Source organism: Diadema antillarum, unplaced genomic scaffold (genome assembly GCF_040938485.1).
Source record: "Diadema antillarum isolate AM-2024a unplaced genomic scaffold, OU_Dant_1.0 scf00000040, whole genome shotgun sequence".
Classification (NCBI taxonomy): Eukaryota; Metazoa; Echinodermata; class Echinoidea; order Diadematoida; family Diadematidae; genus Diadema; species Diadema antillarum.
In genome coordinates, this window is record NW_027270929.1 from 992,852 (window position 1) to 1,007,060 (window position 14,209).

The 14,209-nt window shown below is 38.3% G+C and overlaps 1 protein-coding gene across 1 annotated transcript in view; it reads right to left on the bottom strand.

Annotated features, from left to right (window-relative positions):
* Positions 1 to 14,209, bottom strand: part of LOC139712252 (huntingtin-interacting protein 1-like) — a 60,346-nt gene that overhangs the window by 32,775 nt on the left and 13,362 nt on the right. The window contains exons 3-6 of the mRNA XM_071624094.1: positions 12,664 to 12,806; positions 4,953 to 5,009; positions 2,995 to 3,075; positions 550 to 632 (exon numbers count right to left, since the gene is read on the bottom strand). Coding sequence (XP_071480195.1) covers positions 550 to 632; positions 2,995 to 3,075; positions 4,953 to 5,009; positions 12,664 to 12,806 — 364 coding nt within the window. The remainder of the gene's footprint in view (positions 1 to 549; positions 633 to 2,994; positions 3,076 to 4,952; positions 5,010 to 12,663; positions 12,807 to 14,209) is intronic.

Here is a 14,209-nt window from a genome sequence, read left to right on the forward strand (position 1 = left end):
TCGCAGAAAGAAAAAAAAAAGAAGTCCTTCATTTCTGTCACGGTCAACCCTTCTCTTTTCCCCTAATTGCACGAACTTTTATGTCCTTGAATTCACAAAGGAAATTTCTGGTAAAATTGCAAACAAAAAAGTTGTCATTTTGCACATTACAAAAATTGAAATATTTCATTTAACAAACAAAGAGAAAAACTATTTCTTTTAACCAAACAGAGCATATTCAAACATAATTGTCGTACTTACACCACCAACTCTATTGGGATTAATTTTCATTCACAAAGAAACCACCACATTACTTCTTTGAATGAACAGTGCGCTTATTTAAATGCCAATGAAATTTGGTAACAAATTAAGTCTTATATCATGGTAAACTTTTGGGGACTATATTAAAAAGTAAAGGAACGGAAAATAAAAGAGAAATAAATACGGGAGGCCACTGATAGCAAAGCAGTTCATTTGATACTCTCTCTGCTCCTTCCCCTCCCAATTACAGAAAACTACCCAAATTGATAAGGTGACTTCAACCTCACACAAACCAGCTGAGTCACTTACTAGTTGTTGATGTCATTCTCACAAATTTTCTCCAGCTCCTTTTCAGGGTCTTGAAGCACAAGGTTGCCCGGTAAGTTGGGGTTCTGCATTATGTGAAGAAAAATAGAGAGAAACGATAGAAATAGACACATAAATATGTCATTCTAACAACGCTGTACATAAAACTCCACTGTTTTCAAGTGCATGTTGTATGCCAACAACACATAGAACTCTGTCTGTCATACAATTATATGTGACTGCAAAAAAGCTTTCTTCAGCTGGAATTCTTTACACTATTTTCACACTAGAAAGAAGGAGCAATTTCTGGATCATCTGCCATTTGAGCATACTATACTACTGTTGCTACAGATGGGTAATATCATTAAAATGTTGGATAAACATCAGATGTTTTCCTTTGAGTAACGACTGGCAGTGTTTCTCTTGGGAAAAGTGACAGATGAAAACTGAACAGTACTTATATCAATGTTTACATGACACTCAAACATATACAAACGCATGACTACCATGGTAATATGAAGCCTTACTACACAAACATGGGGAATGAATGCTAGCATCAGTCTAGATTTGCAGGACAGACACGACTGATGGCGGTGTCAGACAGGACAGAGCTACGGCTACGCATTGCTACTCTGTCTTGCTTTTTATGAAGAATGTGTGGTGGGACCTCTGCAATATTAAAGCCACTTGTCTCTTTCTAGTACGTTCAGAAGTTTTACAATGAGATACTCGATGAGTTTGAATAATCACATGACTTTCATACATCATATTATGTACATCGATCACAAAAGACTGTCTTGTATGCTGCATGAAAAGTGTGCACAGAGCATGTGTGAAGTCATCTGTTTTTAATTTCTTTCTACACTCCCTGGTATACAGAGGAGTGTCTGTCCACATATTTGGAAGGATAAGCAGATTAAATGACTGGCATTGTACAGAATCAACAACGGACGGACTTGACTACACCAAGCAATGATTTGTTTATGTAAGAAGCCCAGTTTGATTTTGGCAAAGGGGAGGGGCATGATAGGAGGCTCAAGGAACTTGGCTAGATTTGAACCTCTCCTAGACCCTAGATTGGATAATGCAATCCATCCCACACTGCTTGTGAAAAGTAGGATGTAGAGACCTAAAAAGCCACAAATTATGTGCAGAGTTCTCCCTTCTTCGTTATCACATGAGATGAAAATTAATTCTGGGAAAGTATAATGTGGTTCTATAAATCCTTATCAAACTACATGTATGTGTTCTACAATTACATGAATAAAATATACATGTACCAATATTTACATGACAAACTGGCAACAAAAACAGAGAGTACAATGTACAAAGGAGATCTTCTTTGTGATAACCATTCCTGTTTTATCAATATTCTTGTGTACACTGTACACAAAAAGTTTTAAAGCCTGTGTACCTTTTGCTGATTTCAGGTGATCCAAAAATACTGCTTATGTAATACCACAGCAACATGAGATATTGGACAATATAAAGTGTGTCATAATCTACAAAGCGAATACACACTGTAGTACACTCATAAGATTATTTACGGCACCACATAATATTTTCACCATTCTTGTTATACTGCACGTTGTGCTACCTGTATGAACAATAGATTTCTTCACAGAGAAACTTCTGTACAACAAACAAACAAAAAATTATAAATCTACATGTAGGCCTACACATGAAAATACTGTAACAACCACATTTCTCAATGTTATTTATATTTACACTCTATAAATGTACCAAATTCAGACTTCATAAATATGCTTGCATTCCAGACACATCACAATCAGTCTTGATGCAAATCACCATCAACTCGACCTTCAGCATTTCTAAAAGAAACTGCACGTGGGCTTTACCTAGAAATTGCGTATTACTCATGATTTGTTGGGAATATTAGTGAATGCAATATCACATCCCATTTTATATGTACCTATGTCAAAATGTACAGCTACTGAAATATATGGCTACATCCTACATGTAATAACAGACAGGCATACACTGCATGGATCAACACAGGATGTTTACATATACTTGTAGCTGCAAGAAAATATTTTGTATAGGGATGGGTATGTATGGGTGAGGCACTAAGAACATTGATGTCAGAGAGAAAGCAGCTTTGGGACAAACAGAATGAAGGTTGTGCCAATAGGGGCCTGAGCAATTACAATTGAAGGCCAAAGACGTTGTTCATAATAACAGAGATAGGCCCATGTGGTAATTGTTCCCCTCTGGGCTAAACAAACTTCCACTAGCAGAGAGGGAGTGAATATTTGTAGGGGGAAAAAAAACACTGACCTCTGATCAGCTAACCCATCCTGGCCTGATTGTATTACACCCCTTCATTGTCAATTGACTATTTGTTTGGCAAACAAAACAGAAACACACACACATACAAAAAGAAATATCAGAACACATGCATGCACACACACACACACACATACACACCTTTCTGTGGAATTCCAACTTTGTGTTGAGGAGGGCACAGTAGGCGGAGTTCAACTTGCCGTAACCATCATGGAAGTGACCCTGGAATTGAGGGAAGAGAGAGCAAAAGAAAAGAGAAGAAAAAAAAAAGATTAAATGTTAGAGAGCAACTCCCACTTTGCGAGCACAACTGACTAAAAGGAAGCTTAGTTGTGGTCTGATGGCACACACACAGTTGTTTGAAAAGTTACTTAAAATCTCCATGATAACCCCATGATAATCTGAACAGAGATCTCATTCCTGAGTGATGAGTATACACTATTGATGGAATATATTATGTGCATAGCCATAGGTTACTCCCCTAATAGGCATTCATGGTTCAATGTCCCGTCGCCAAATGTCAGGGATAAAAGAGACTGGAATGGGTTCGCATAACTTTGATAGTAAAAGTTTGCAATACTTGTACTTCTAAAGGTACATGTACATGTGTCGAAATTTTACGGCAACATAACATTTCCAGCTACACTTGTATATATTCCTCTGGCACATGAAGACAATCTGAGTAGTGAGTGATATGTGGAGCGAGGGGGGGGGGGGGGGTCCACACAAACAGAATGTATACAATTGTACAAGAGGAAACACAATGTGTGCAACATCTGTCTGGCAAATCAACTGAACTTTTGACCTGAATCAGTGCAATGAGCCATAAAATGCTTTTATGAATTCTAAACAAGAAGTCTACATGAACTGCTATCATGACAGAAAAATTCAAGCCAGTCATGTCACCATGTAGTCACTTGTTTAAAATAAGAACTTGCTTGGTCCCAGCATATATCTTGCTTGGTCCCAGCATATATATTATTACTGGAAAAATAAACAGTACTGTATTTTTGCCTCACCAGACATCATTTTTACAGAACTTTGTAATCACAAAGTACAATGTTTAAAGATAACACACATGTTCAAGTTTACTCAAGAAGAAAAAAAAATCAATGAACTTGACTTTACACAACATATACACACACATACAACAGTGTACACATCTCATGGAATGTCAGTGCAGTTCACTGGTACTACCCTGGGAGTAGGATTCGGAACTGAGCACTACCTGGTATATCATATGTGACCTCCTTGTTCAGTGGGCATCCTTTTTAACCTGTGCCCTAATCTCACTCTACAGTATGTGGGAAGAACACTCACATTCGGTTCTCCATTGTTTCCTGTGCTATTTCACTTTACAGTCGGTGACCATATAAAGAAACTGAAGGGCAGTGAGCGTGAATACAATCAGTGGCTCATTTTCCACGGTCTGCATACCAAGCTTTTCCTGTATAAGGCCATTTCTACATCTTTGCAACACCCACATACACTACCACAAGTCCGTCAGATTCATCCGCACTATTCATGCATAGTATCTAAAGCGGGGTGATAAATTCAGCCGTTCAGACTTTTGGCAGACACACTTCGACAGCTTCTTCTTTATTTAAACAGCCCTCGCTTAAAATACATTGAATGAGAAACCTTTGCTGGGGTTCAATACAAATCTACTTCAAATGAGGGGAACCTTTCCAATTAACTCTTGAAATGCTGTACCCACCATAATTGTGAGTACAATAGCTTGCTAATTGTGACTTGAAAGACAACTTTACAACTGCTTGAATTTGTAATCAAGGACTGCAGCTAGTGATAGAAGAAATATTCTCCCTCTTCATGAGTTACCAGCCTGGAGAAGAAAGACAACTCATTTGTTTTTAACATGGAAGTCCATATTTTCACAAGTTGCCAACTGGCAAATACCAGTCTATTTGTCAACATTACAAACACTGCAAAACATATTTACATATATATACAGCATGTAGCTTGTACACACCCTATGGAGATTATGTGTACACTATCATGACTTGTAATCCGCACTTGTGTTCTTTCTACAGTGATTAAACAATTATCACGAGTCACGTCAGAAGTGGAGTATAGCTTACCCACATGGTGCCCAGGTCTTTGAGGTGATCTGTGTGCTCTCTAAGCTGCTTTTGAGCCTGCAGAAAATCAGACAAGAAGGAGACAAGGAAAAAATGATGAAAACAGTACATCCTCAGCGTGAATTTTCAGTATAATGAAATACAATGTGCATTAAACTTCTGAAAAGAGGACCTAGGACAAGACATTGTGCACACAGCACACACATTTATGTCACCAATACATATTTTACTTTTCAATCACTAAAACTATTTCATATTTTGAAGCAATTTTACTCCAAGAATCCTGGCATGTAGCGAAGATGACGAAAAAGAACATGATATCAATAAAGAAAATCTATGCAAAAGAGCATATTTCACTTGTATATGTACAACAGAAAACTCCACAAAGCAAACTACCAAATACCTACATAGCAGTATTTGAAGACAATGTAGAAGCTATTACAAATAAGATGTCTTCATAGCAACAGAATGTTCATGATAGTGAGAATTTTGTTATCACGAGTAGCACAAAACAATACACAGCATAGGCATTTCCTCCATTTGGACAGAAGATAAGAGTGGCTTCTTATGTTTATAAAATGTACAGTTGTATGTCAGATCTCTCTATACTAGTATTCTAAGCTTTAACTTTATTTTTCATTGACACTTTGATGGTTTGGGGATGTGCTTATACTTGAAAACAGCCCTGGCTTTATGTCTACGGAACTGCAATCAAAGATGCAGTCTGCACAAGATGATTGAACTTGCGAGAAGGTGGGGGAAGGGGGGAGGTCATCCAGGGGCAAGGCGACAAACTAACATACGTGAAAGTAATTACGGGCCTCATCAGAAATACGCGGCGCTCCCCCCTAATGACAGACTGTCGGAACTGGGCCCTGCCTCCAGGCTTGCCATTAGCGAGATGATGGGTAGGCATGGCAGCGAGCAAGGCAGGCAAAGTACGCAGGCCACCTCGTAGGCAGGCTAACCAGATAAATTTCTGGAGGCCAAAGCCGCTCAGAGTAATCACAGGGAAACATCTGGATGAACACTCTACTGCAAACACGCAGAAAATGCATAGCCTTTTGTGTGGACTAGGCCAGTTGAAGGTAATACTTGATATCATCATATATCTCACAACCAAAACAAAAAGAGAATATCATACTATGTATAATGATCTGTCCCACATACCACTCCTAAACACACGCACAATATATTATAGGACCCTATATGATTGCAGATTATGATTTGAAATATCCAGACTATGAGGGGAAATCAGTTAATCAATGACTAGAAAAAAAAAAATCAATCTTTTCCTTACGTCATACCCGTGCATAATAAATACTCGAGTGTAATGTCTAGGGGCTCCAAACTTGGAGAATGACATGGGTTGTTCATTTTATTCCCAACAGGGAAAGGTTAGTTTAATTAAGACTCAGGGATAAGACATATCATACACATGTGTGTCGGTATTTACCAGGCATGTTGACATATATAGTACATCTACAGAAATTCTTCATTTTATTTTCATGGTTATCCTTAAACACAATTTTTTTGTGTATAATGGGGACATGACATTTTCAAAAGGACTTCTAGACAGATTCCTCAAAGCAGAACATCATGACACCAGTCTTTGATGGTAAACATTACCCCCCCCCCCCCCAAAAAAAAAAAAAAAAAAAATGCAAGTGCTTGAAACTAGACTACATGCAGACTATGCCAAGGAAAAAACAATAGAGAGAAGATCAACTGGCATCTCCAACATACTGTAATTCCTGGCATGGTATCCGTCTATTCTCTATGCATGGACAATTTGACAGTCAGTCCTGCCCAAGTCGGTGACGTTTTTGAGAGTGGGCCGCTGTTAGTGACTCATACAGCCATGACTCCCCCACTGATTGGCAGGAGTCCCAGAGGTGGGCCAAATTTCCTATTAAAGATTGTGTTGGGAGTGGGGCGGGAGAAGAGCCAAGAAAGTCAAGGTCATGGGCAGGAAATCAACAGGGGGGGGGGATCATGTGACATTTCTTGCATGTGACATCCATCCACCCCCACCCCAAGAAACATTAAAAATCCCGCATTCAGATCCCAATCTTGATAGTTTAAAGCAGCCCCAAACATCCTAACAACTGTACATGTACATCTCAGAGAAGATCAGAAATTCAGTATGAAAATTCTGACTATTCTAAATATTAAGACAGATATCAAACACATACATAAAGATATCAAAAATTCATTTTTTTTAGAGAGAAAAAGAGAGACAGAGATGATAACAGTTGATATTTTTAGAGAGCCTTTTCCACTGGATACAAAGCACTAACAATAGCATCAGTGAGGACAATTCCTGCTCATTTTGCAATAGTGTATTTAAACTATTCCTGTAAAATTTTGACAGGAACAGTCATTTTCTCTTCTTATTTTATCTTGTCAGAGTATTTCAAGCCAATATTTTTATACAATGGTGATAAAACTATTTTGGGTCTCTTTTGTATTATATGATACTCAATATGGAGAGTTAACAAAGATAACATCAAACTTTCAGAACAGCAATGCATTTGTTGTAATTGCATGGAGAGTTGTGCTATTAATTTAGATTGTTTTCAGCATGTTGGTGCACAAGTGACACATGGGGGGGGGGGGGGGGGGGGGGGGGTATTGGAAACCCTTTTTGGCCAGGGCTTAATTAGAACATTGTGCAGTTACTTATAGCACACAGTGTGGTTTATTAAGAGAGTCTGCTCCGGATATTACCTGCATGATTATCTTGTTCTTCACTCTGCCTTTAATAGTAAATTAGGCTTACACATATGGATACCATTATGGCTTCGAGGCCTTGTAATATGGGTATCCACATGTAAGGTCAAGGTCATGTGCAGAACACTACCCATCCCCAATCACTGACCCACAGTGACCCTCAGACAAAGGAAATGTGACTGACCATTACTACTGATGTCAATCACTCCACAGAGGAACACCCAAGGGGCCAGCCAGCCATCACATTTTATGCACTTATGCATGGGACCTTCATTCCTCTGGGAAGATCTCATGCAGTTAGGCCCTTTGTATGTTGGTTAATGCAGGGAGCCACCTCCCTGGTTAATGCCAGGAGTTATCAGACAAACTCCTTGGTTAATGCAATTCTCAAGCTCATCACGAATCAATACCATAGAAAAAGCTTTACTGTGAGAGCTCTGCACCCACACAAAACATGGAATAATATTGTTGTGATGTTACATGTATTTTTTTTTTGTAGCTGTGGTTGACAATGGCCAATCATTTTGTTGAATATGGCACACAGAATGATGACAGAAACTCACATTTCGATGTCAAGAAACTATTTTTGTGTTTCTCATCTCCCTCCAGATACAAAATGAGGGCCATTCCTCACTTATAGCAACCTGACAAGTCAACTGACCTCCTAGTTGTAAGCCCTTCGGCTAAATGCAGAATAAAGAATAAAGTGAGTGACTCATTTATAAAGTTGACATTTTGAGAGAAAAAAAAACGAAGGAACAGAGTCATATAAAATGAAAATGGTGGAAGAGAAGTAGAGGAACTTCAAGAAACATTTTAAAATCAAATCCCTAGAATGTTATAATCACCAAGATGGCAAATTGTAAAGCATGTCATCCAGTCGATAAAGTGAAATTGTTGTTTCAGTCACAAGACTTTGACACCAATTGCTAAATACTCCTCATCTGTTTTTTCCTTCGCATATACTGTGACAGTATTTTCATATTTCCTTGAAAGACTTAATTCCCTTCACAATTGCACAGATATACATGTCCAAAGAATATTGTGATACTATCATTTTAGACTGATGAACTTTATAGCTTTATACAAATCTGGAAAAAAAAATGATATCATAAGAGTTGTTTGGTTTGTGTAACATGTATTTGCACAAGTATGACAATATGAGGAGTTTCCATGCTAACAATTGCAACAGTCACTTCAGCATGGCTATTTAAGTCAAGAATAGGCATTGTGTTGGATGGCTTTTGAAATAGCTTAACAGTGACATTCACATTGTCCTGCAAATTCTGAAACTGTTTGATTCTGCCAAGACCTTTGACTGACTGTTCATCTGGCTCACGTAAAAACAAACATACAAAAATTTAAAGGCAAATTCATCTTTTCAAATGGAACATTGAACAAAAGTTGTAACTGCAAATATGAAAAGATAATGGGAGCAGTCTGCTATTAAAGTGTGTCTATTTCTTGTGCATGCCTAAGCTGTGAAAGGAGAAATTATATAATTTGCTATTTTACATGAACTTTAATAATACATACAAGTCAAATTCCAACCTGAATGAAATAAAGCAAAGCTAACCGAGACATTACAATATAATAGCAGTCAAGCAAAATACTCTCCCAGACATCCCCTCCCTGCAACCCCCCACCCCCCCCCCCCCCCCCCATCTCCGTTGATCCCCAGTCGGAGTGACAGCCCTAGTATGTTTACAACACAGTGGAGAAAAAACTTCCTATGCAAGAGAATGAGTCATGCATTTGCCATTAGGCTCTAACAGGCAGAATTCCCCACATTCACATACCATGCAGTAAATAGCAGGGCTGTTCTGCTGATTCTCATGTGCATGGTGCTACGATTGAGTCGAGTCGTACAATAAATGAAAGCGGGCCTACATGAAACTGTAGGTAATTCCACATGTTGACGGCTAGCAATTGAACTAAACAAGCCAGGCAAGTAAAGGGAAATGCACTACGCACATAGGAAGATATCACATGGATGAATGGCTAAATAGATTAAAGTAGACTTCACTCAATTGTTTTTAAACTACTGCATGTATTCCTAGGGCCTTCCAGATTGCATTGTTTTGATCATGTGACCTGATATTGAATGAAGACTCAAATTGAATTTTCAACACACACACACACACGCAAAACAGAATGTTAATCATAACGAGATTATAAAATTCATTGTGTCCTTTCACACATGTATCTGCACATTGTGAGTGCAACTTGTCATGCTAGTTCATGGTTTCTGAACAGCTGATTGGTGCATCCCACAACAACTACAGAGGCACTGCTGTATCCCAGTGTCTCAGCAATATCACTTTGTGGTATCGTGTACATTTCCGAAGCAGTTAATGAAATCTTTATATATCATATGCGTTTTGGATCAAAGGTGTATAATGCATTAAGAAGAGATATGAGGCTCTGACACAAACTATGTGATTAATTACGGTAAGTCACGGAAAATTGTGGAGGGATATGAATGAAATATCTCCCCTACGCATTATGTATTAAATTGAGAGAAAGCAAAGACAGTAGCCTAGAACCACAAGTAACATTATCTGGGGAAGGTTTAATGAATACTTCTGATGACATGGATACGATTGCATAACTGTGAATATGAATAACTGTCACCGTTCATCTCTTGAGTGGATTCTGATGGGGATTAATGATGCCACCACAGTTGATCAGTTGATAGCAAAATGAGATGACAAGTTTCATACACGTCATTATCACATGATCAAGCCATGCACGGGGCATCCTTTATTTACAGAATGTATGCAATTCCATCCACATTGCTTGCATCACAGACACTATTCAGCATCATCCATTACTGTATACAACTCCAGTCTACTTTCTCAAAATATGCCGGAGAAAATCAAATGAATGGTTTTTTGAGATGCAGCTGAGGTGGGTCTCAAGAGGGAATATATCATATGCCTTGTAACAGAAACCAAGCATGGGACGCACTGAGAGTGAAACCATGGAAGGGGCGTTTTGTTTCCTTCTTGTAGTTCTAAGGATTTCTGCTACTTCTAGCTAGGTCCTTGAAGGATCTTTCCTCTTTCCTATCAGACAGGGAAAGCTTGAGTAGGATTTCCTCCTCACATTATGCACCCTGCCAAAATACTTCCAGAAACTCAAATGTCAACATGACAGAACAATGAAGCTTTGAGTATGTAAAAGGCTCGTTCCGTAAAATTATTCAGCCCTGTACAGACAGAATCTTCAACTGTTTTTCTTCCTATTCTATCCACAAGGTTACAAAATGTAAAACATGTTCATTCTAGTTCATTTGATATTTCTGCATGCCATATTGTTTTGACTACTTATTGAGAAAAACATTAAAAATATATATCACTGTGTAGCTGGGAGCATTCAAACAAGAATAATCATGACAGTCATGTCACATTACAGCAAAGGTACAGCACACATGCCTAAGGGGAGCTATTCTACTGATGTTTTCATGCTTCCTTTCTGAAGTAAATATTTTGAATGTGAGAAACATGTCTGGGTTAGAGGTTGCATCTAGACAAAGGCCTTCCCTTCACTTGTTGATACACTGTAAATGCATTGTTCCATGTACAATGCTTTGAGAAACTGTTCACCATGGAAGCTGCTAAGGCAACCTGACTACATTACACATGCCTCATCAAATCGTTTCATGTACATTACTTTTAGCTTTTGTTGTTGTTATGTCATGATCCACTAATGTCCACACTAGGCTTCAAAGAAAACTGAGCAAACATTTTAGACCTACAGCCTTATTCGTCATGTACAATGTATATTACGCACAGACCTATCCTTTTAAAGTTCACTGACAGCAATATCTCAGAGTAGACAATGTGATACAACTCATCTTCATGAGTCAACCTGGGAGGTGGGAAGAGAACTGTGAAATGTAAATACTTGGTACTTCAATGGTATACAATTTCCTTTTCGATGTTCACTTCACATTGCTGTTTGTACACTATTCAATTACTAAAAGGACATAAAATTACTGTCATTAGATTACTGTTGCATTTTTGTAACACCATATATTCATGCAAGATATTGTACATCGTATGCACTTGAGTGTAAGTGTAAGCACTTCATAAAGTGAGTGGAGAGAGGACATACCAATAATGGCCGGCAATTATCTGAGACAATATCACAAGCAGTGCCAGAAACATGACCTTTTAGATTATGTCTCAAAGTGGAACACATTGTATGCTGTTAATATTTGTGCTTGTGCCAAAGTCTCCAATAATATCATCTTTCTTCCTCCATAGAACTTCATGTAGGTTTTCATGGGGATAGTGTAAGCTTTAAATAAACGAACTACGGACTTAGACACATCAGGCATCTATTCAGTCTGTTTATAATTACTATTAGACAATAATCCGGACATGAAATGTCCCACTTTCCAAAATGAAGTGAAACAGCCAGGACTCTGTAAAACTATAGATGCATGTGACATTGACTACAAAAATATAGGAATATAGAGGAATGACAGCTACTGCCCAAAAATTAACAAGGCATTTTATATTTGGTGCTTCATAGCATCATCATGAAATCAAGAGCACCATTGACTTGACAAAACAGTCTACACAATATTGCAGAGTTTTTGAGAACCCCATGAGACTTAATGTGCATTTGGGTGATCCTAAAGGTAGGTTAAAAATCACTGAAAATACCAGAGAATTATGCAAAACATTTTACAATAGTAATATTCTCTAAAATCTCAAAATTGATATAGAACGTACAGATGCTCCTGCTTCGCACCTAGTAGAGCAGGGAATAATTTTCCTGGTATCGCATCGCAATTTGCTACACATTTTTACACAAATGCTACACAAACTAGCATTTGTGTAGCAGTTTTCTTCCATAGAAGTCTACACGATACCATTCGAAATATTGTTCATCAGTTGAAATCGCTAATCAAATTTGAGTTTGTGAATTATTCCCTGTAGAGGATGTGTAAAGTGAGTGTATCTACCTCTTCATGGCCTTCTCTCAAGACTTTATGCATTGTATGGCAGAACTTCCAGCAGACCACAGGATTTCCCTGGACCGGAAGGCGTGAGGCCACACTCCAAAATGTCGATGCACCCTTTTCCTGGAACGTACCAATGATGATATCTGATAGCGAGTACGGGATTAAGGAAAGTTTGTTCTGTTCACACATGTGGTATACAAGCTGGGAGGTGGGACCACCTCCCTGATACAAGTGAACCACTATTTGTGGTTTGTTTTGCATTAGCCACAAAGAAAATTCAGCTTGTTCTGTGCACACAACTGAATGATTACCCAATTTCTTCACTCACACATGAATCTTCATCTTTGACAAGGATTAAGTTTAAAATCTCTTACAAATCTTTTGCAAGTATTTTACATATTGTTACACATTTAACGTGAAGATATTTGGTGACACTCACATACAATCTGTGACCTGGAAATTTTCTGTCCCAATCCTGCACCATGGAGGTAGAAAAGTGTTTCTACCTCCATGCCTGCACTGAATACAGTGAGAAATAGAGATCACTAGAGGGAAATAGCTTCCTTAAGTGTTACAAATGCATGTTTTCAAGGACACTACTTTATGGGTCTAAACTACACTACTGCATGCAAATTAATCAATAGCCATATCATATAACACTTACAGTGTACACCCACCAAACATCATCAGCTTTAACTGATCCTGAAGGCCTACATACTGTAAAACATGATATATTCGCGAATGAAATTTTCGCAAATACAAGAGTCGAAGGCCTTTCTGAAATTTTCGCGAATTGCCACTGGCATTCAATGCATATAGTGTAGACAAGAATTTTCGTGTGCTTCCGTGAATCTTGGCGCTCGCAAAATTCACAAAATTAAAATGCATGCAAAGATTCCTTGTTATTACAGTAGTGTGATCATCAAGAAGATTGTGTTTAAATCGACTCACTTCTGGCACAGAATTAAGGTTTCCAAATAACTTTCAACGAGTTTTTAGGCAGTTGATAAGACACAAAGCTGTTTTAATTATGGGGTTAGAAACGCATTTCTGAAATGCCCAAAAAAAAAAATGTGATCTCAAATGTACTTGAGCCAGAAATGCATTTCCGTAGAGTTGATAAATATGCAAAGTCGTTTTGAAAGGCATCTACAGCTTGGACCCGCCCATGTCAACCACTGCAACTACACATCTCTGCTCCATGGGTCGAACTGAGCAATGGAGCGGCACAGTGATGAGACCTCTATATCGATTCATGACAGAGCTGATAAATGCGCACAACAATTCAAGAAACGCAATACAAACTAGGCGTTTGCAAACTCATTATGATAGTGGGAACTGAAACACATTGTAAACATAGGAAAGTTGATAAATGCAGCCAAGAGCAGATAACTATCACACACAAATGGAGAGTCATTGTAGTTGGCTATCCATGCCAAAAACTGCCCTTGGGTCACCTGTGGTCAACCAACATTCTTGGCTCAGGAACATTGTACATGTATACACTCTGAAAAGAGAAATTTGGTATGTAGGGGCCTACTGCGCA